The 24,416-nt window shown below is 45.9% G+C and overlaps 1 protein-coding gene across 1 annotated transcript in view; it reads right to left on the reverse strand.

The window, feature by feature from the left end:
• The window catches only part of PTPRE (protein tyrosine phosphatase receptor type E), a 301,972-nt gene extending 279,212 nt beyond the window's left edge, over positions 1-22,760 (reverse strand). The window contains exon 1 of the mRNA XM_089669546.1: positions 22,537-22,760. Coding sequence (XP_089525672.1) covers positions 22,537-22,560 — 24 coding nt within the window. The 5' untranslated portion in view covers positions 22,561-22,760. The remainder of the gene's footprint in view (positions 1-22,536) is intronic.
• Between the last annotated feature and the right edge of the window lie 1,656 nt (positions 22,761-24,416).

Consider the following 24,416-nt stretch of genomic DNA (forward strand, 5'->3'; position numbering starts at 1 on the left):
GCCTAAAATGGAAACGGGCAAGAAAAAAAAAAAAAAAGACAACATCCAAACAAATAAAACAACAACAACCAAAACCAAACAAACCACCAACCAAATAAACCAACAAACAAACAAACAAACAAGAACATCAACAAGAACCCTAACTCTTTTTTTAAGGTTAGGGGTTAATTATTATTTATTTTACATTTATTTATTCATATATAATTCCTAGTTTTTTAAACATATTCATTTGAGCAGAAAGTCGCGCATAACACGCTTTAAAACGCGCCAACTGTGTGTTTCTATTTTTCCAAAAGTAGCTCCAAAAACGTTTTTGAGCTTCAGGCGACTTGGAGTCAGGGGCGGACTGACAACTCATGTGGCCCCCCGGCAATAGGGGATCATGGGGCCCCTGTGTCCTCAAAAAAGCCTATGAAAAAGGTACTAGGGGCATCTCATGGGGCCCCCTACTGACCCCGGGCCCTCAGGCAGTGCCTGAGTTTCCAAATGGTCAGTCCGCCCCTGCTTGGAGTGAAGATGTGAACCATCTCCATAGAATAATATTGATTTCCCCCCCCCCCGCCGAGCGTTTTGGAGCTTTGCGCTATAAACCGCTCAGGTGTGAATGGGGACTAAGGCTATTGGTGGGGGCAAAGGGTGTAATACTTACCTTATTGCTCGCTCCTCCACATTGTGTACCCAGCCCCCCTTATTCCTCCACCCCTAGACTTAACCCTTGCAGTGTAGAGGAGCCCATCGTTTTTGGGGGGGTTTTCTGTTAGCAAGACTTCACTGTAACATGACTGTCATTATGGATGTTTCACCCCGAGACTCCCACTCTCTAAGGCTGCAATAATTTCTATAGTCCTAACCCCTCCTCCTCTCTGTTTGAATCACCCCCTCCCCCACAGTTCACAGAATGATTTCACTTGTTGCTGGAATTGCTGATTAATATCTTGTTCATACAGTAACAAAGCGGCATGTGTTTGGTTTATTTTTCCACAAACCTGCTGTGAATCAAATGGCACATGGCGCTCCGGATGTCACTTCCGCTGTCCTGGCCGGAGAAGCAGCACAGTGCCTTGTTTGCCAATGACAAGTAAATAAGAAAAGGAAGGAAATGTAGACAAGACGGTCTTACAGCTGAGCTTAGAGCAGGAAATGTGCGGAAGATTGTCCACCGGCAGCTAGGAAACCATTTGTGATATTCCACAATGACGTGATAATCAGACAATCCGCTCCTACTACCTCCAGGCTCAGGCAGCCATTTGTCATGCATTTTCAACAGCCCCAATGAGTAGGCTTCAAAATGCACATCAATGGAAGGAATCCACAGCACGGGACTGTTTTGCAACACAAGAAATTGGTGAAAATACTAGTTTTCTTCATATGCATGGATTTGCTGGAAGTAGAAGTTCAGTGAAATATAGGACGATGCACCTAGATCCCTGGCACCCAGTCTGTAGCCACGTAAATCTTAGTCCGAGTTCACACTAACACGGTGCGGCACATTGCATGCGATTCACTCAGGAACCGCACCGCGTTGTAAGCCATATATTTTTTACAGCTCAAATCGCATCGCATCTGCGCCAAAAAAGATGCAGGACCCTTTTTTTTTCCCCGCACCAGATGTGATGTGAATTCTGGTAACCGCACTGTGTTTTGCCATCTGTTTCAGGGTGTCATTAATTTGACATTGACACCCGTACCGATCGCATGAATGCCATGCAAATGCAATGCGGAGCGGGAAACGCACAGGATTTGCTGTGTTTTCCGCACTGCATAAGTCCAAGTTCACACCTATGCATTTTCCGCTGCGTTTTGCAAAAACGCACAGCAGCCCATGATTTCCTATAGGATATATTCACATTTCTGTGTTTTCACCCGGTGCGTTTTTTGGATATGGGTCAGGGACTTTTTTAAATGCAAAACGTGGTGTTTTTGGTTCTATAGACTTCAATGGAGACGTTGCAGAAAAGCATGTTGTGCATTTTTGATGCGCCAGCAACAGGTTAAAATAAGAAAAATCGCATCAAACTGCACAGGTGTGAACCAAGCCTTAGTGCGAATCAGGGCTTAGAGCAGGTTCACACTATACAAATACAGTCAAGATGCGTTCTGGATAGGTTTTGCATGCACATTTTTTATGCATTTGTGGCGCCTTCCAGTGTGTTTTTGATGCGTTCCAGTGCATTTTTTATGCATTCCAGTTAATTTTTTCCCCCTCTCTTTTTCTTCAATTTAAATAGAGACCTGTGCATTCCAATGCATTTTTGGTGCATTCTGGTGCGTTTTTGATGGGTTTTACTGCGTTCCAGTACAGTTCTGTGCAGAAAAAATGCTGCTTGTTCTACTTTTTTTCTGCAATCGGAATGCACTGGAACTGCAAGCACTGATGTGAACTATGACACTGACTACCGCTTTGGATGCAGAAAAAAAAAAGCAACTGAAACGCATGTAGTGTGAACTGGCTCTGAACCCAGGTTCACACTGATGCGGTGCAGAATTTGCAGCGTTTTATGTGTGAATTCTGCACCACATCACAATCGCACCCCGTTCATGCAAACCATGTTAACAACACCCCGAAATCGGTCCACAAAACATGGTGCGATGTGCAGAATCGGGTATTCACACCTAGCGCGGACCAAAAAAAGAGTCCTGCACCTTTCTGGTGTGGGTGCCGTGCGATTTGAGCCATACAAAATGTATGGCTCCAATCTCTCCACACACAAATCGCATGTGATGTGTACAGGAATGTGGTGCGGTTCCTGTGCGAATGACATGCGATGTACTGCACCGCATACGTGTGCACAGAAACCAATCAGCTTCCACGTGTTTTTTTGTCAAAGCTTAATTGAACAAGCTGAAGTTAGGCTGGACACATTATACAATTTTCTTGAGAATTTTGCTTTAGATTTACCAAAAACCATATAATATGAGGTTAAACCTAAACAACACTTTCAGTTGTATCCAATCAGGTGGGCCCTTGCACTACATAGTTGAAGGTAAATCTAAAGGTAATTGGGCAGAAATTGGACAGAAAATTGTATAATGTATGGCCAGCCTTAGACTGGCCATACACTATACAATTTTCTGTCCAATTTCTGCCCAATTTCCCTTTAGATTTACCTTCAACTATGTAGTGTAAGGGTCTGCCTAATTGGATACAATTGAAAGTGTTGTTAGGTTTGACCTTAATATTATATGGTTTTTGGTAAACCTAAAGCAAAATTCTCAAGAAAATTGTATAGTGTATGGCCAGCCTTAGAAGCTGATTGGCTACTATGCAGAGCTGCACCAGATTTTGCACGCTCCAGTTTTAGTAAATCAACCCCACACTGTCATAGGCCAAAGACAACACACCCTCTAAATAAAGGAGAGAGGGGAAAAAAACAGTATGTTTTGTCTAACCAGCTTAATGAGTGAAATTTCCTGGCTGTAAAACCCTAATTTGTTCTGAATAAAAAATCTATTTTCCTGAAATCTCTAATTAATATTATTATTATACAGTATTTATAAAGCGCCAATAGTTCGCTCAGCGCTGTACATTACAAAGGGGGACAGAACATGTGACAGAACAATACCAATACAATGCAAAACATGAGGGGATCGAGGGCCCTGCTCCTTGGAGCTTACAATTTAGGAGGGAGGGGATGGTGGTACAGGAGGAGATAGCTGTGGGGGATGGAGTGGTAGGAAGAGTGGAGGAGGTCGGCAGGTTAGCAGGGGGTGAAGAGAAGAGATGGGTTTTCAGGGTGCGCCTAAAGGAGAGGAGAGTAGGTGATAATCTGATGGGTTGGGGCAGGGAGTTCCAGAGGATGGATGACACCCTGGAGAAGTCCTGGAGGCGGGCATGGGAGGAGGAGACCATTATCACCAAGTCCGACACCCTGCTGTGGGTCCCCCTGCTGTCTCTGTGAATAAAGTGTGCTTCAATAGATGAGGACCCCCCTTAGTCCTATATGTGTGCCCGGACGGAAGGAAAAATCAAGTCATCTGAGGTCTACCTGGCACCGCAACGTATGGCCGCCTTACTTATCTTGCAGTTTTGACTATAGCAGATATCAGTATTACTGTATCTATAGGGTACATTCCTGGGATGCCATAAGATGAAAACAAATCACATAATATTATGCCTTTCTGAAGATAAATACAAGCCAGAAACAATTCTATGGTAAAGAGAACCTGTCATACAGTCATAGAAAATGTACTACAGCCTGTACAGGCATTGATTGCTGAATAGACCTTCCATGGGAAGGATGGTTGTTACAATATATCTAAAGACAAAACTGTCATTTTGGATAGAGTAGGGCAGGGGTGTCAAACTGGTGGCCCTCCAGCTGTTGCCAAACTACAAGTCCCATGAGGCATTGCAAGATTGACAGTTACAAGCATGCCTCCCAAAGCCAAGGGCATGATGGGACATGTAGTTTCACAACAGCTGGAGGGCCGCCAGTTTGACACCCCTGCTTTATATCTATAGAAACTACAAGTCCCATCATGCCTCTGCCTTTGGGAGGCATGCTTGTAACTGTCAATCTTGCAACGCCTCATGGGACTTGTAGTTTGGCAACAGCTGGAGGGCCACCAGTTTGACACCCGTGGAGTAGGGGATGGGGAAGCTCCTATAATTTTTTTTTCCATCACCTGTGTCCATTTGGGGAGATCTCCCTTCACTTGTATTGCAGACACAGTGGGGGAAATCCCTTCTTACACTAGGTTAACATCTAAGCGTTTTCCGCACCACTTTGCAGAAACGCACTACAGTCCATTTAACATGATTTCCTATGGGACATGTTCACATCTCAGCGTTTTCACCCAGTGCATTTTTTGGAAAGGGTCAGGGACTTTTTTGAACGCAAAAAGTTGCGTTTTTGGTTCTATAGACTTTCAATGGAAATGCTGCATAAAAGCATGTACAGTAGTGTGTTTTTGCTGAGTTTTTGATGCATTTTAAATCTACATTTTAAAGCGAGAAGGTATGCATTTGCTAGACGAGTGAGGTGCCATTAACAATTAATGGCACCCATGCGTTTCTGCAAAAGGCAGCATGTTTTTGTACAGCGCAGGAAAATCTGCCGTTTTGCCCTTAAACACATAAAATGTAACTCTGGTTGGGTTGTTAAGGGAATAACTATCCACTTGCAGCTAGATACATTGCAAGCATTTCAGCAAACTATTCTGCAGATCTTTATCGGATTCTATTATACAGATACGGCAACAGACCAGTTCAATGTACTTGCTGACATGTTTAAGTGAAATGTTTTGTCTTTAAAGTACGGGAAGCGGAGTCTACCTGCTGAGTAGTTTAGTTTATCTTTAAAGCGTTGCTGTTCTGCCCTGCCTGTAATTATGTGATCCTGGAACACATCTGCTGGTGATGCTGGAACACCCACTTTGCTGCCTCCCACACAAAAAACTGCAGAAAGAAAAAAGATCACACGGCAGACAATCAGATTTAACCAGCCTTGGATATTTGCAAAGGAGGATAGATGTGGGGCACTGGATCCTTGTTAAGTATTAGGTAGCTCTTCTAAGTTCAAGGGTCGTGGATTGGCTCATATCTTAAAGCAGAACTCCATGAATTTTTTTTTTCCTATGCAACGGGGCTATTCCCACACTGCATGGGTTAACTGCTCGTTTTGTCCAGGAGCACACAGAAAGGATATACTTACCCAATCCCTCGATCCTCCGGAACACAGCACTCCCCCACGTCCAGCAGTGGACTGTTCCTGCCATTCTCATGTCCAGAACCGTTCTATGGAAGTGATGACATCAGGAACATTCCATGCACAGGATCACTAACATGTGGGGCAGAAGCAGCAGGAACCAGTCTTGTGATTAGAAAATTGGCAGATTGGGTGAGTATATCTCCCCTCTTCTCGCCCCTAGACAAAATTGAGCAGTTAACATATGCAGTGCAGGCACAGCCCCACCGCATGGGAACAAAAAAATTCTTCTTTAAAGCTAAAGTTTTGCCTTTTAGCCTCACGGCTCTATTTGCATCACTTACATGTAAAGAAGGATGTCCCATGCTGCATCAACAGCTGGATCCTAGAGAAATCTTCACTGAAGGGCTGCCCCTTCCTCTTCTTGCAGCTGAACTTCCAGCAAGCATGGGGTTAATAGCTTTGGATCCGAGATTGAGCTGCTATTAAATTTGCTCCCAAGGAGGACCGGCTCTCTCCTTTCTCCTCCTTCACTGAGAAAAGTTCTTTGATCACTGCCTGTAACAGGATCTGTGAATGGGAGAGAGAATCCTATGACTGATCAGACTCTTCCATTCAGAGATTGTGAGGCAGCAAAAGCAATCAAAGATTTTTTTCTCAGTGCTAAGTGGAGGAGGAGGAAGAACGGGGAGGATCCACATCAGGAGCATTTTTTTTTTTACAGCAGCTCAGCCCAGACCCTGAAGCTATTAACCCCCCTGTGCACTTGCACTGGAAGTTCAGCCACAGGAAGAGGACAGGGCATCCCTTCAGTGAAGTTTTCTAAAATATCCATCTGCCTGCACAGTGTGGAATAGCCTTCATTAGGCTGCATTCACACCTGCGTGTTTCTTAAATGCACAACAAAACACACCTACATGTGTGTCTTCTCAAGTGTGTTGGAAACATGCTACAATCGCGTTGCAAAATGTGTCATGCTTGTGGTGCCATTAATTGTTTATGCCACCCCAAGCACAGATAGCAGAAGCACATTTTACTATGCACCTTTTTGCACAGCAAACATTCTACAACCAAGCCATGCTCCCCTCCAAAAAAGGGTGGGAACGCACATTCCTACTATGCTGAGGTGTGAATGGGGCCTTACAGGTAAGTGATGTCACCAGAGCCGTGTGGTTAAACAAACAAACTTCAGCTTGAAAATGAACTCTGCCATAAGCAAATATTATCTAAATACAGTGCCTTGAAAAAGTATTCATACCCCTTGAAATGTTCCACATGTTGTCATGTTACAACCAAAAATGTAAATGTATTTTATTGGGATTTTATGTGATAGACCAGGGGTCTTGAATTAAAATTTACGGAGGTCCAGTTAGCAAAATTTCCTTCCAGCCGAGGTCCAAATCTCGTTAGTGATATAACACATCACAGTCCCCTCTTTAAAGAAGTCCCACATTGCCCCCCTTTACATTACAGAGCCCCCTAATACAACACAGCACCCCTTAACACAACACAGCGCCCCTAATACAACATAGCACCCCTTAACACAACATCCCTTAACACAACACAGTGCCCCTAATACAACATAGCACCCCTTAACACAACATAGCACCCCTTAACACAACACCCCTTAACACAACATAGCACCCCTTAACACAACACCCCTTAACACAACACAGTGCCCCTAATACAACACAGCACCCCTTAACACAACACAGCGCCCCTAATACAACATAGCACCCCTTAACACAACATCCCTTAACACAACACAGTGCCCCTAATACAACATTGCACCCCTTAACACAACACCCCTTAACATAACACAGTGCCCTTAACACAACACAATACCCCTTAGCACAACACAGCACCCCCATCACAACACAGCGCCCCCATCACAACACAGCGCCCCCATCACAACACAGCGCCCCCATCACAACACAGCGCCCCCATCACAAGTGCCCCTAACACAACATAGCGCCCCTATCACAACACAGCACCCCTTAACACAACACATCACCCCTTAACACAACACATCACCCCCTAACACAACACAGCACCCCTTAAAACAACACAGCACCCCCATCACAACACAGCGCCCCCATCACAACACAGCGCCCCCATCACAACACAGCGCCCCCATCACAAGTGCCCCTAACACAACATAGTGCCCCCATCACAACACAGCACCCTTTAACACAACACAGCACCCCCATCACAACACAGCACCCCCATCACAACACAGTGCCCCCATCACAACACAGTGCCCTTTAACACAACACAGCGCCCCCATCACAACACAGCACCCCCATCACAACACAGCACCCCCATCACAACACAGCGCCCCTTTTAATGCAATCCTTCCCCTGCACAGTCCTATGGTATCTTAGGTAGAGCAGAGGCACTAATCCTTCTGGGGTGTCCTCTCCTGGGCCTCCAGCCTGCCACCGATGCCATCCTCATAGCGGGCGGGAGTGGGAGGTACTGCAGATCAGCACTGTGGGGCGGGAGCTGCCCAAGTTATTATGTTAACAAGTGGGTGATTGCCTGGCTTGCTAATATGAAAAGACTTCCGCTTTCTGTCTCGAGCTGCAGACAGCGGAAGTCTTTACATATTAACAAGCTGGGTAATCACCAGCTCCCACCACTCAGTCCCAATCTGCAGCTCCTCACACCACGCCCACTGTGATGATGACATCGGTGGCTCAGTGAGATGCACGAAAGAGGATACCCAGCTGTGGCAGTGGCATGGCTGCAGTCCGGACAGGACTGTTCCTCGGACCGTGGTCTGCCATTTAGTGACCACTGTGATAGACCAACACGAAGTGGCACATAATTGTGAAGTGGAAGGTAAATGATAAATGGTTTTCAACAATTTTTTCAAATAAATCTGTGAAAAGTGTGGCGGCATTTGTATTCAGCCCCCCCGGAGTCATTACTTTGTAGAACCACCTTTCACTGCAATTACAGCTGCAAGTCTTTTTGGGGATGTCTCTACCAGCTTTGTACATCTAGAGAGGGACATCTCTGCCCATTCTTCTTTGCACAATAGCTCAAGCTCTGTCAGATTGGATGGAGAGCGTCTGTGAACAGCAATTTTCAAGCCTTGCCACAGATTCTCAATTGGATTTAGGTCTGGACTGTGACTGGGCCATTCTAACACATGAATATGCTTTGATCTAAACCATTCCATTGTAGCTCTGGTTGGATGTTTTCGGGTTGTTGTCCTGCTGGAAGGTGAACCTCCACCCCAGTCTGAAGTCTTTTGCAGACTCTAACAGGTTTTCTTCTAAGATTTCCCTGTATTTGGCTCCATCCATCTTCCCATCAACTCTGACCAGCTTCCCTGTCTCTGCTGAAGAAAAGCATCCCCACAACATGATGCTGCCACCACCATGTTTCACAGTGGGGATGGAGTGTTCAGGGCGATGTGCAGTGTTAGTTTTCTGCCACACATAGCGTTTTGCTTTTAGGCCAAAAAGTTCCATTTTGGTGTCATCTGACCAGAGCACCTTCTTCCACATGTTTGCTGTGTCCCCCACATGGCTTCTTGCAAACTGCAAACGGGACATCTTATGGTTTTCTTTCAACAATGGCTTTCTTCTTGCCACTCTTCAATAAAGGCCAGATTTGTGGAGTGCACAACTAATAGTTGTCCTGTAGACAGATTCTCCCATCTGAGCTGTGGATCTCTGCAGCTCCTCCAGAGTTACCATGGACCTCTTGGCTGCTTCTCTGATGAATGCTCTCCTTGCCCGGCCTGTCAGTTTAGGTGGATTGCCATGTCTTAGCATGTTTGCAGTTGTGCCATACTCTTTCCATTTGCCGATGATGGATTGAACAGTGCTCCGTGGGATGTTTAAAGCTTGGGATATTTTTTTACAACCTAACCCTGCTCTAAACTTCCCCACAACTTTATCCCTGACCTGTCTGGTGTGTTCCTTGGCCTTCACGATGCTGTTTGTTCACTAATGTTCTCTAACAAACCTCTGACGGCTTCACAGAACAGCTGTATTTATACTGAGATTACTTTACACACAGGTGGTGCCACTAGATTTTAGTTAGGAGTATAGGAATAAAGAGGGCTAAATGCACACCACACTTTTCAGATATTTGTAAAAAAAATTTGAAAACCATTTATCATTTTCCTTCCACTTCACAATTATGTGCCAATTTGTATTGGTCTATGTCATAAAACCCAATAAAATACATTTACGTGGAAATGTGGAAAATGTTAAGGAGTATAAATACTTTTTTAAGGCACTGTACAAGAGTCGTGTGTTATTCATTGAATCTTGATGTGCTTTGTGTATTCCTTCCAGATCTGTGCAGTCTGCAGTGTGAAGCTTTACCCCTGTGCAGGGGCTTCCTGTATTAAAGACCGGTCACTGCTGCTCTCTCCTTCTGCAGGATGACTGGTCTCGTCTCCGCCCCCTTCTGTAGTTTTCTGCAGGCAGCCTGGAGTGGGCAGGGCCCGGTGGGTCCCTCCTACAGCTCTGCTCTCTGCACAGGTTATGTACAGCACAGTGATGATGTCACTGCTACTTTCACAAAGTAATATCTGGGTTGCAAAGACATATGGTGAACACAAAGTGGATTTATATAATTTATGTCTATGGATGATTGTATTTAAATGAAAATTTTTGTGCAGAGAGTTCAGTTTAAATCAACTTAGGCTCTATGTACACGGGACACTTCTGAATGATGGAAACTGACTGCTGAAATAAGGAAAGTTAAAAAATGTCTGTTTAGCCGCGTTTGCATACCGCGGTTATGTGCGTTTATGAGCGTTTGCATTTAGAAGCGTTTTTTAAAGATAACCTCAGGAGACCTTCCAAAATACCCAGAATGCACTGGAAAACAGTAAAAAAATTACTAGCAATAAAAGTGAGCACACAGGAACAAGCACAGCTGCTAGCATAAAAGGATGAACCCCTTGATCCTCAGATAGATCATATAATACATATATGCAGCGCTAAAATTGAAGTGACTAAGTGCATAACATGCAAAAATGAGATTTGCGCAAAGTTGGTGAATTCCAACAATGTCAGCAAGTGACAAGGGCAAAAGTGAATGGGTGAACATAAACATAAATTCATTAAATAAAGTGACAAATTGAATGTGAATATTCTATAACAAAACCAATTAGAACAACTCAGAAATGACCTAAAATAAAAATTATATATATAATGGATGAGGACAGTAAGTGCAAGCATACCTCATTCCCTTTACCACAGAAGTCACCTGCACCGAATCTAGATGTTACAGAAGTTGCTGGAACTCTTTATTTGATACTTAGGTGGTCCTCATCCATTCACTTTTGCACTTGTCACTTTGCTGACATTGTTGGAATTCACCAAAATGTCATTTTTGCGTGTTATTCACTTAGTCACTTCAATTGTAGTGCTGCAAATATGTATTATAAGTAAAAAATATTTCAGACATTTTAAGAGAGAGAGAGAGAGCAGAAGCAGAGAAAGCAGTATTTGTTGAGATTAGCTGTCTTTTTTTTTTTTTTGTGGTGATTGGATGTGTTCCAGCTCATTTCTGTGCAGAAATCATTGCAGCAGTGTCTAACATATTTTCTTTCATGCGAAACTTCAAAGTATGGTGTACCAGGTCCATTTGAGTACCAGGAAAACACTTTGCATGTATTTTTCATGATGAAAAAAGGCTCTGGCCAGCATCTGGAAATGGAAGAGTTAAAAAAATTTCCCAAATGCAAACGCTTATAGCTGCGTTTAGAAGCGTTTGGCGCTGATAAAATCTAGTCCTGAACGCAAGTTTGGTGCGTTCAAAAAAACAACCTTAAACTCAACTGCCTGTAAATGACTGTAAACAACGATGTGTACATGGACACATAGGAGAACATTAGGGGAAGTTCAGGGGCTGCTGAAAAAAAATGCAGAAAAGCTCTGAAACGTGAGTTTATCAGCTGCAGTGTACATGGAGCCTAATACTATAGATGTGAGGAGTAAAATGCTAAACAAGTTGTATTGAGTCAAGAATTTATTTATTAGAAATGGCATTCAATAAAAAGTCAATGTGTTTTTAGGGCTCACAGATTCCCCCTTTATCATTCCATGATTTTTCTTTGCAGCCCTGATGAAGAGGGACCCTCACAGCCCTAGAAATGCATTGGATTTAACTAAATGCAACCAAAAAAAAAGTTTTTTGGACTCCATACAAATTGATTGGGACATTCTTTAATTTGAATGTTGAAATGTGATTGGTGATGCAGGAATCAAATACAGAGAGAGGAAGTTACATGGCACAGTATTCAGGAATTACACTCCCAGTGACCTTCTATGGAGCTGGGTGTACCAAGCTCTGATCAAGGACTGACTGAACTCTCCAACGTTAGCACAGTTGCATTGCAAAGTATTAGAACAGGGGTGTCAAACTGGCAGCCCTCCAGCTTTTGTGAAACTACAAGTCCCATCATGCCTCTGCTTTTGGGAGTCATGCTTGTAACTGTCAATCTTGCAATGCCTCATGGGACTTGTAGTTTGGCAACAGCTGGAGGGCCACCAGTTTGACACCTGTGTATTAGAAGCTCCATGAATGATTTCACTTGCTGCCTGGAACTCTCCTTTCCCAAAAGAAACAGAGAGGCTGCCATCGCTGACTGCTCATTTTACTAATGCTAGTTGCCTGGCTCTTGAATGAGTCCAGAGTCCGCAGGTAAAGCTCCGTCTAATGACAATCTGAATGGAAAACTCAGCCGATTTAGATTTGGCACAACGCCGTGCACAGCTTCAGCATCTCGTTTTTTTTCCATTTCACATATTGCCTGACAATCTGCCGATCAATAAAATGTAAATGTCATGTAATATGGAATTTTTAAACAGATGTTGAAAAATACTACATTACCATCTATGAGACCACATTGCCATAACACAAAATATTACAAGGTTTTATTTATTGTTTTGACATTTTGTTGTCTTTTATGTCTTACTCTAGTTACAATTACCCAAACACATTCAAAGGCAAACAGCTAAACACACGGCTGAATTGTTAAGTCTCGGTTCACACTACTGCGACCTGAAAGCCACACGACTTACAGTGCCACTTTGCCAGGCGACTTGAGTACTACTTTGACGCGTCTTTCAGGGAATGTCTGGGTAGCCTTCCTGTAATGTAGGATCGAGGGGCGGACTGACAACTCATGGGGCCCCCGGCCAATAGGAGATCATGGGGCCCCTGTGTCCTTGCCCAAACTCAAAAAAGCCTATGAAAAAGGTACCAGGGGCATCTCATGGGGCCCCCTACTGACCCCGGGCCCTCGGGCAGTGCCCGAGTTTCCAAATGGTCAGTCTGCCCCTGGTAGGATCGAAATTACATCAATATAGATGAGGATCCGACGTGGAGGCGACTTCCATTAAAGTCTATGGGCACAAGTCGGATAGAAGTCGCCCTGAAGTAGTACCGGAACCTTTTCTAAAGTCGGACCGACTTCAGCAGTGCTAAATAAGACGGCTCTCATTGACTAACATGGGATTTCACATGTCATGTGACTTGAGGTCTCACAAGTTGGATCCCAAGTCACGGCAGTGTGAACCGAGACTAAGGCTAGGTTCACACCTATGCAGTTTGCGTTTGATTTGTTTCTGCAGTGTGTTTTTGCACATGCTGTTTTTTTTCTAATTTCTTGTTGCTAGGCAGATTTAAAGCACAAAATGCATCAAAAATGCGGCAAAAACGCACCACATGATTTTCTGCAGCATTTCCATTAAAGTCTATAGAACCAGAAATGCACCAGGTGCAAACGCAGAGATGTGAGCGTGTCCCATAGGAAATAATGTTAAATGGACTGTAGTGCGTTTCTGCAAAATGCTTAGGTGTGAACCTAGGGTAAAGGCTCCAAGTACACTAACATTTATTTAAGCTCCTAGAAGCTGTTATCAGCATTTTTTCTGCTCCTAGAAGCTAAATAGTGTTGTCCTATGTGTCCATGCACACTACTTTAGGCTTTTGGCATTTTTTAAGCTTCAGTGTCTAGAAGCAGAAAAAAAAAAATATTTGTGCAGAGTTTTTTGGAGTGTTTTTCCATTAGAAAAAAAAAACGCTAAACACTCCTAAATGCTACTAAAATTCTCAGCTCAATTCTCAATCTAACAGCTTTTTTTCTAGCTTTTATTTTTCTCTACATGTACTGTAAAAACGCTAATGCTCCTAAAAGCTTCTGAACGCTACTAAAACGTGCCTAAAATGCTACTACAAACGCTATTATCAGCATTTTTATCCAGCGTTTTTTCCAGCATTTTTTGAGCTAGTGTGCATGGAGCCATACAGTATATGTGACATGTCTTTCCTGTTATAGGAATTATTTTCCATCCTCCTTGTGATTCGCATTCTATCCCCCTACCCCACAGCACAACCAGGATGGTGAGCTCACTTGCCTCCTAAAGGTCCCTTCACACAGAGTGGACCCATTTAGCAGATCCGCTTGCTCAGTGGGGGATCTCTGCGCTGATCCCTGCTGAGCAAGCGGATGACAGATGTCAGACGATGTAAAACGGACACATGTCTATTTATACCCGCCGATCCATAGAGACAAATGGAGGTTCCGATCGGATCCGCCTGAAAAACGGGCAGGCGGACCCGATTAGAATGTCCGTGTGAAAGAACCCATAATAGGCAAATAATAAATCTCCAACCAGCTCTCAGCCTGTTAATTGGACAACAAAGGAACAGCAACACAATGATAAGGTTATCATTCTCTCCTCCTGTCAGCAAGTTGCCAGTGTTAGACCGATAGCATTGTGCAATGTAGTACTTTTTGCAAGTGAGTGTTTTTTTTTTTGTCATTCATGAAAATGCACGTGACCAGTGTGGTCACAGATATTGGCTAATAAGCAAACAGGAAATGAGTAAGCTGACAAGGCTAGATGGTCATGTTGCAGCTCGATCTGTTCTACTGTACTCTCTTCCTGTATGGGCACACAGGCTGAACCCCAGAGATCGCTGATAAATAGCTTCATAAATTGCAATCATTATTCCCAGCACAGACACATTTTTTGGGGGGTATACAGATACTACAGGCAGCCCTCCCTCCATATGTACAGCCTCAGGGCTGCTGTTAGAAACCACGGGGCCCCATACAGCCAACCTGTGGGCCCCCCCCCCACCAAAACAAAAACACAGTTTACTATGCTTCAGTTATGAATGAACACAGTGATTGGTACCGATCACTCACTGTGCTCATTCAGGATAGGAGGAGCCTGGCAAATGTGACATATATACAAGACCCTTCCTCCACCCTCCATCCTGAAGGATCCTGTAGAGTGCTTGCAGCTGCTGGTGGGTAAGCCGGGAGCACTTCAGGAGAGGGGGCACACAGGGGAGCCTGAGCAGCAGGGGGAAACATATGGTGCACAGAGATGGGGGATCAGCACGACAGGGGGGGGGCAATTACTGGAACCGATCCCCTGTTCAGCTCTCTCTGCAGCCAGCAGGAGGGAGAGGAGGAGAAGAAGCCGGCTTTCAGCTACTGCAGAGAGCAATACAGGGGATCGCTTCCAGTAATTGCCCCCTCCATCGTGCCGAACTACCTCACTGCCTACATCTGATTCACCCAGCTGCCTGGGCCCCCCCTGCTGGCCTGAGCCCCATACAGGAGGACTGGTGGTACCCCCTTATCCACGGCTCTGTACAGCCTAGCCACTTGGAGTGTGCACACCGCATCTTTATCAGACATTGCTTGTTACACAACAATAGAACTGTGTGAAAGTTTACAGCAACGTGACTGATGGCAATCACTAGGAATAGTCGCTTGTTCAGGAGTGGCTCCTCACACACAACCATTTCACTTCCTTTTACTGTACAGCGAGGACAGACATATTTCACATACCTGTCAATGCCTTCCACACGCATCAAACACTGTTCATGGCTGCCACTGCTGGGCTCCTTCTGAAAATGCTCTTTGCCTGACATTCCAATTTCAATACTTTTAGAGTCACTGACCTGCAACAAGGCGACCAGCGAAGTCAGGACTCCTGAAATGCATGCTAGTTCTTAGAAAGCATTGAACCAATACGATAAGCACGTGCCACTGCATTTTCAGGAGACGTCAGCAATGGCTGATTACAACATTTGCTCGCTATGGGTTTCCTTTAAGGGCTGTTTCACACTATAGAAACGCAGTCCAGATGCGTTCCGGATGTTTTTTTGAATGTGCATTTTTGATGCGTTCTAGTGTGTTCCAGTGTGTTTTTATGCATTCCAGTTCATTTTTCCCTCCTCTTTTTCTTCAATTTAAATAGGGACACAAGAGTTCCAACGCATTTTGGTTCATTCCAGTGCATTTTTGATGCGTTTTACCGCGTTCCAGTATAATTCTGTACAGTAAAAAATGGAGCATGTTCTGCTTTTTTTTCTGCAACGGGAACGCGCCAGAACTGCAAGCACTGATGTGAACTATGACACTGACAACCATATAACCTTCTTTCTGTGTGTTTTGGATGCAGAACAAAAGCAACTGAAACGCATGTAGTGTGAACTGGCCCTTAAAGAAACCTACGAGGAAACGAACATTCCAGTTCATTTGTCCCCTTATCCTTTTCTTCAATATAAATAGGAGCATGTGCGTTCCAGTGCATTTTTAGTGCATTCCAGTGTGTTTTTGATGTGTTTTACCGCACTCCAGTACAGTTCTGTGCAGAAAAAAATGCAGCATGTTCTACTTTTTTTCTGCAACCGGAACGCACTGGAACTGCAAGCACTGATGTGAACTATGACATTGACAACTATATCACCTACTTTGTGCATTTTTGATGCAGAAAAAAAAGCAGCTGAAACGCATGTAGTGTGAACTGGCCCTTAAAGAAACCTAGGAGGAAATGAGCCTTCCATGGCTGTCAGGGCTGTCATTCTCATCCAGGATAGATTACAAGTGAACCGTTGACCTGGAACAAGCAGGCAGACAGCATAGTCTGAAGAGTATAAACTCCCATCCTGCATATTCTAGGTCAGCGACTCACTATTCAGTTTTGTAGAAAGTATTAATATTTTAAACCCAGCCTGGGGAGCTAATCCCACCAAGCACACTGTCTGCATAGAGTGTGACTCTTCTACTTGTCTGAGTTTCTTCCTAAGAACATACAGGTTGGTAAATTGGTCTAAAAGTGATACTCAAGAATATCATTATGCAGGCCATACATGGGTCGAATTCCGAACTATTTTTCGTCTGAAAACCGAAAACATTGTTCGCTCGGTAATCCAAAGGTGCCATCAAGGATTTCGAAAATTGGCCGACCAAGTCATAAAGTTCACCCCATATAACAGGCAAACTTCTGTTCCTTCCAGGTCATAGCTCATGCGCATATTCTTTTCATGAAAAACGATCGTATGATTTGACCATCGAGTCGAAAATCGGTCGGTTTTTCACAAATTTTCCAACATGCCTGATCACCGAAAAGGGGATGAACCACGAAAATCGGATGGTGCCATTGACCCACTAACAGAGCAAAAATCGGTCGAATTTTGACCCATGTATGGTCAGCATTATTCTCCAAAAATAATCTATACACATCCGCTACTTAATGGCCCTGTAATGTATTTTTCGTTAAAGTGGTTATAAACCCTTACATATACCCAGTGCAGTAACTGGCCTCAGGTGATGCATACAAATCCTTCTACATAGGTTGCACCTGTTTATCTGCAGCCCTCTCTCCTCTACAGCCTTCTGAAACACACAGATCTCAGCTACAGATGGCAGGGGGCGGGGATCTGATGCCACACAGTGCATAGCATAGAGCAAGGATCTGAGTGTAATCTGAGATCTGAGCGGAGGGAAAGGTCAACGTAGGGAAACATGCACAGCTGAGATTGTCAAATTCCTGCTGTGTGCTGGAGGGGGGCATGGCTGTCTCCCAGGATTGCCTGGTGTTGGCTTATGCTGTGAGAAGTGACTCGTGCAGCTAGTAGAGGAATGAGAGAGCAGACAAAAATTACACTAGGTGCTTTGGATAGAGGCAAGTACATACGGTACTTTGGAAGTGTATGCTTTGTAAATCTCTCGTTTACAACTTTAATTCATTCCTTACTGTATTTTCTGTCCTTTTTATGAGCTTCTGAGCTTCTCCTTTTCCCCCTCACTTCCTTTTGTTTGGACCCTGCAGTGCATGCTGGTTGTGAACATGAGTACTGCTCTATGCACACTACACATCCCACAGCCCATAGTCTCTAGTCCATCTCAGGAGCGAGCAAGAGAAGGCTATGTGGCTATGTTCCTACGTACAGAGAAACCATGGAGAATGAACACAGACATAGTTTTTGTTTTTTTTTAAGCAGAGTTTAGTGTCACATTAAATGGTGAGTTTGCTTTGAATATTAAAGTGGAGTAGCACTCACACTATAAAAAAAATAAGTCAGCAGATAGAAAAACTGTAGCTGCTGACTCTTAAAAGCAGCCACTCACCTGTCCCACGGATCCCGCGGTGTCCTCCCCGCAGCCTGTTTCATCAGCAATCCGGTGTTCCAGGCGCCGGCATCTTCAGTGTGGGCACCCGGCTGTGACAGCTTGCGGTTTCACAGCCGGGTGCCCTCTGCGCATGCGCGAGTAGCGCTGCGCTTCATGAATGGCCCCGTCGTCTTCTGGGACCTCTCACGTGTCGCACAAGACTACGGGGAGGGAGGGTAGGATGACAACTTCTGCTTTTGATCCCCTAGGCAATTGCAGCGGAAGTGGAATTGGGTACCTCTCAATTTCGGGTACCCGCTCCCCAAAGGTGCCAAACCTTAATGATGATTGGGGGATCAGTCTTTAAAGTGGAACTTCCCATTTTGGGTGGAACTCCGCTTTAACAAAGAATTAAATAGCATTTTTGGTTTGTGGTGCTCAGATGCAGTGCAGTTCCACTTGAAGGTGAAAAACCTTTTAAGTGCAGCTTCCCCCCTCCCCCTCAGCCCCCCTTAATACTTACCTGAGCCTGATCTCAATCCAGCGCTTTACCCAAGAGCTATTGCTCTCTCCCTCCTTACTGGACTCATTGGCTCCCACTGACCATTTGGAAACTCGGGCAATGCCTGAGGGCCCAGGGTCAGTAGGGGGCCCCATGAGATGCCTGGTACCTTTTTCATAGGCTTTTTTGAGTTTGGGCAAGAACACAGGGGCCCCATGATCCCCTATTGCCCGGGGACCCCATGAGTTGTCAGTCCGCCCCTGCTATATACATACAGTTTTGGATACTTTGGGATGTGGGGGTTGTCTGTGTAGTTAGGACTTTTACATCCAAATACAGCTTTGCCCTAAAGATGGCCATACACTAGTTGATTTTTGGACGACCGTCTGTACAAACATTCTTATGATAATTCGTAAAACAAAATTCTAAGTACAATGGATGAAAATGTCGGTTGAAAGTACTTAAAACTTTAATTTGCCCTTAATATCTGTTTTTTATTACAAATGGGCTTTCCTGAATGACAACCACATACACTGTTAAAATTTGGCTGGAAGATTTCCATCCCACTCCTTCACATTCTCCTGTCCCTCCAGTCAAAAACGAATGTCGATAAGACCAAACTAACAATTAGAAAATCAAACAAACATTCTTAAGATGAAAAGTTTCAAATAAAATTCTACTTGTGTATGACCAGCTTAGGACTCCCACAGCCTTCTCTCAGTGACACCACACTAAGGACACAGGTGAGACAAGAAGGCAGGTGACACCTATGGCACAGGCACACATCAGCCCTCCACATGGTAGGAGATGAACACATTTCATGAGCATGAGCCTATTGGTTAGAGTGGGCCATGTGACTGGCTGATTTTCTATGCAATAAATGCAGCTTTCACACACACACATCGGCCACAGGCTCAGGCTGAGTGCTGCAGTCACACTGATGAGTGGATCCAGATATTGTCCCCAATGACAGCAGGCCATGCTGAGCTCTGGGTGACATTACCAGCAGAGCAATGCAATCACCAGCTACACTGTGCAGACATGCAGCCCTCCCTGTGTGTCCCCAGCACTGCATTCACTGCACACTGACAGAGCCCAGCATCACCAGGGATCCCCACATCACAGACCCAACCCCCCACAGCTGGAGATCCCCATTTACTATTGTCCCAGGCAGATCCTCACATGATTACCACAGACTGAGATCTCAGTCCATATTCCCCTCTCCACAGATGTCCATCCAGAGAACCCCCAGATCCATAGACTAGCACAGCTAAAGATCCACAGTGATTCCACACTACTCAGATAGAGACCCCCAAACAGACACCCCATCCGGGGCCCCTCCTGATAGACCCAGAGATCTTCATGTGCCACCTCCTCAACATCAGATCCCTCAGATTTTCCCAGCATCACAGTGTCCAGAGATCTCTCAATCTGAGATCCCTAGAATCATAAACCCCCCTTTTATACAGTGACACCTTCGTCATTTCTATCTCACAATGAGTTCTCTACAGTCATAAATCACCCCTTTATACAGTGACACCTTCATCATTCCTATAGAGATCCTTCAACAAGGAGATTCCTACAGTCACAAATCCTTTCCTATAGAGAGCCATCAACAATGAGATCCCTACAGTCACAAATCCATTCCTATAGAGATCCTTCAACAAGGAGATTCCTACAGTCACAAATCCATTCCTATAGAGAGCCATCAACAATGAGATTCCTACAGTCACAAATCCATTCCTATAGAGAGCCTTCAACAAGGAGATCCCTACAGTCACAAATCCATTCCTATAGAGAGCCTTCAACAAGGAGATCCCTACAGTCACAAATCCAATCCTATAGATATTCTTCAACAATGAGATCCCTACAGTCACAAATCCATTCCAATAGAGATCCTTCAACAATGAGATCCCTACAGTCACAAATCCAATCCTATAGAGATCCTTCAACAATGAGATCCCTACAGTCACAAATCCAATCCTATAGAAATCCTTCAACAATGAAATCCCTAACATTGGATAACATCCCTTTGACAATGAGATCCCTACACAAATCCCCCCCCCCCCCATACAGTGCTACCGTCATCATTTCTATAGAGATCCTTCTACAAAAAGATCCCTACAATCCCAAATACAGTGACACCTGCTCTGCAAAAAGATCCCTTTAATGATAAATCCCCCCATACAGTTACACCTTTAATATTCCTATGGAGATCCTTCTACACAGATCCCTACAGTCACAAATCCTCCCTTCAGTGGCACCTTTACCATTCCTATGGAGATCCTTCTACAATGAGATCCTTACCCCCATACAGTAACATCATCTCATTTCTTTAAAGATCCTTCTACAAAAAAATTCCTACAATCACAAATCCACCATACAGTGGCACCTGCTCTGTTCTTATAGAGATCTTTCTATAAAAAGATCCCTACAATCACAAATCTCCCAATACATATGAAAAAAAGACAAAAGTCCATCAAGTTCAACTATAGAAAAAAAAAAAGTTATAATCCTATACCCACAGTTGATCCAGAGGACACATTCTTCATTCCTATGCAGATCCTTCCACAAAGAGATCCCTACAGTCACAAACCCCCCATATAGAGATCCCCAAGTCATAGATCCCTCCCTATAATGAGATGTCTACATAACTATTAGAAAGATTCCTTTATATGGATAATCACAGCATTCCTACTGTCAGAAATTGCCTAGAATCAGATCATTCTAGTAAAGATCCCAAAGCTCATCACTATATAGACTCCCCCATAAATAGATACCCATATAATCCCTATAGCGATCACCCCTAGAAAGACCCCCCCCCCCCACCACCAGCAGCAAAGAGATCTTTACATCATCCCTATACACATCTTTTAGTAGAGATCCTTACATCCTCCCTATAGAGGTATCCCTAGACAGAGATCCCCAGATAATTTCTATAGAAATCTTCAAGCAAAGGGACCCCCCCCCCCCCTTGCACAGAGATCCCCTGCACGAAGATCCCACATGCTTCCTATAGAGATATCCTAAATCATTACCTATAGAGATCCCCAGATCATTGCTTTATAGCTTCTCCTGCTAAGAGATCCTAAACCATTCCTATAGAGAGTCCCCTGCAAATTATTCCTGTGGAGGTATCCTAGACAGAGATCCCAAGATCATGGCTATAGAGATCTTCCAGCAAAGGGATCCCCACCTCATAGCTCTGCAGATCCCCAGCATAGAGATCCTCAGCATAGACAGCCCCAGCATAGAGATCCTCAGCATAGATAGCCCCAACATAACCGCCAGCATAGGGACCCCCAGCATAGGGATCCACAGCATAGGGACCCACAGCATAGGGACCCACAGCATAGGGATCCCCAGCATAGGGATCCCCAGCATAGGGACCCCCAGCATAGGGATCTCCAGCATAGACACCCCCAGCATAGACACCCCCACCATAGACACCCCCAGCATTGGGATCCCCAGCATAGACACCCCCAGCATAGGGATCCCCAGCATAGGGATCCCCAGCATAGACACCCCCAGCATAGGGATCCCCAGCATAGGGATCCCCCAGCATAGGGATCCCCCAGCATAGAGATCCCCCAGCATAGGGATCCCCCAGCATAGGGATCCCCCAGCATAGGCACCCCCAGCATAGAGATCCCCAGCATAGACACCCCCCAGCATAGCGATCCCCAGCATAGACACCCCCAGCATAGCGATCCCCAGCATAGACACCCCCAGCATAGCGATCCCCAGCATAGGGACCCCCAGCATAGGGACCCCTCCACCATTCCTATTGGGAACCCCTATGCAAAGAGATCTTCACATCCGTCCTCTGCAGACCCCCCAGACAGATCCCCCGCACAGAGATGGAGGGTGTCCCCGCACAGAGATGGATAGGGTGTCCCCGCACAGAAATGGAGGGGGTGTCCCCGCACAGAGATGAAAGGTGTCCCCGCACAGAGGTCCGCAGTCCGGGGCCCCGGAGAAGTTCTTACTTGTGAGCTGTCAGTGGCTGTCATCCATCCGAGCGGAGTGTCTCCCGTCCTCTCCCCGGGTACCGGGGCTCCTCATCCCTCCTGCAGCCCCAGGAACATCCGTGCCATGCGGGGGGTGAGATGTCGGGTCCCGGCAGGGGGGGTGTCCGATCCCCGGGATCACAGCGGCTGCTGCAGGCCAATTCACACCCAGCCTGTCCCCCGTACACCGGAGCGGAGCCCGCCCCCGCCCTCTGATTGGATGGCTCCCACTCTACATGTCAGTCCATGAATGGTAATGACCCCGCCCAGAGCCCGCCCCTCTGCATCACACATCACCGACCGGTCCCTGCACAGGACGTCCTTCTGTATCCAAACACAGAGCCCGGGACCGGACATGTGACACCCTATACAGTCTGTCCATGTGTGACATGTGTCACCCCATGCAGTCCATGTGTAACATGTGTCACCCCATACTGTCCATGTGTGACATGTGTCACCCCATACTGTCTATGTGTGACATGTGTTACCCCATATAGTCCATGTGTAACGTGTCACCCCATACTATCCGTGTATGGCATGTGTCACCCTATACATTCAAAGTAAGACATGTCACCCTATACAGTCCATGTATGATATATGTCATCCCTATACAGTCCATGTATGACGTGTCACCACCAAAGAATGTCCATGTATGCAGGGGCGGACTGACCATTTGGAAACTAGGGCACTGCCCGAGGGCCTGGGGTCAGTAGGGGGCCCCATGAGATGCCCCTGGTACCTTTTTCATAGGCTCAGAGGTGGGTAGGAGGTGGAACCAAGGGACAGTGCTGAGAGGTGGGTAGGGGGTGGAACCAAGGGACAGTGCTCAGAGGTGGGTAGGGGGTGGAACCAAGGGACAGTGCTGAGAGGTGGGTAGGGGGTGGAACCAAGGGACAGTGCTCAGAGGTGGGTAGGGGGTGGAACCAAGGGACAGTGCTCAGAGGTGGGTAGGGGGTGGAACCAAGGGACAGTGCTCAGAGGTGTGTAAGGGGTGGATCCAAGGGAAAGTGCTCAGAGGTGGGTAGGGGGTGGATCCAAGGGAAAGTGCTCAGAGGTGGGTAGGGGGTGGATCCAAGGGAAAGTGCTCAGAGGTGGGTAGGGGGTGGAACCAAGGGACAGTGCTCAGAGGTGGGTAGGGGGTGGAACCAAGGGACAGTGCTCATAGGTGGGTAGGGGGTGGATCCAAGGGAAAGTGCTCAGAGGTGGGTAGGGGGTGGAACCAAGGGAAAGTGCTCAGAGGTGGGTAGGGGGTGGAACCAAGGGACAGTGCTCAGAGGTGGGTAGGGGATGGAACCAAGGGACAGTGCTCAGAGGTGGGTAGGGGGGTAGAACCAAGGGACAGCGCTCAGAGGTGGGTAGGGGGTAGAACCAAGGGACAGCGCTCAGAGGTGGGTAGGGGATGGAACCAAGGGACAATGCTCAGAGGTGGGTAGGGGATGGAACCAAGGGACAGTGCTCAGAGGTGGGTAGGGGGTGGAACCAAGGGACAGTGCTCAGAGGTGGGTAGGGGGTGGAACCAAGGGACAGTGCTCAGAGGTGGGTAGGGGGTGGAACCAAGGGACAGTGCTCAGAGGTGTGTAAGGGGTGGATCCAAGGGAAAGTGCTCAGAGGTGGGTAGGGGGTGGATCCAAGGGAAAGTGCTCAGAGGTGGGTAGGGGGTGGATCCAAGGGAAAGTGCTCAGAGGTGGGTAGGGGGTGGAACCAAGGGACAGTGCTCAGAGGTGGGTAGGGGGTGGAACCAAGGGACAGTGCTCAGAGGTGGGTAGGGGGTGGAACCAAGGGACAGTGCTGAGAGGTGGGTAGGGGGTGGAACCAAGGGACAGTGCTCAGAGGTGGGTAGGGGGTGGAACCAAGGGACA

Source organism: Staurois parvus, unplaced genomic scaffold (genome assembly GCF_062004578.1).
Source record: "Staurois parvus isolate SC_StPar_1 unplaced genomic scaffold, SC_StPar_1.0 ptg000009l, whole genome shotgun sequence".
Taxonomy (NCBI): Eukaryota; Metazoa; Chordata; class Amphibia; order Anura; family Ranidae; genus Staurois; species Staurois parvus.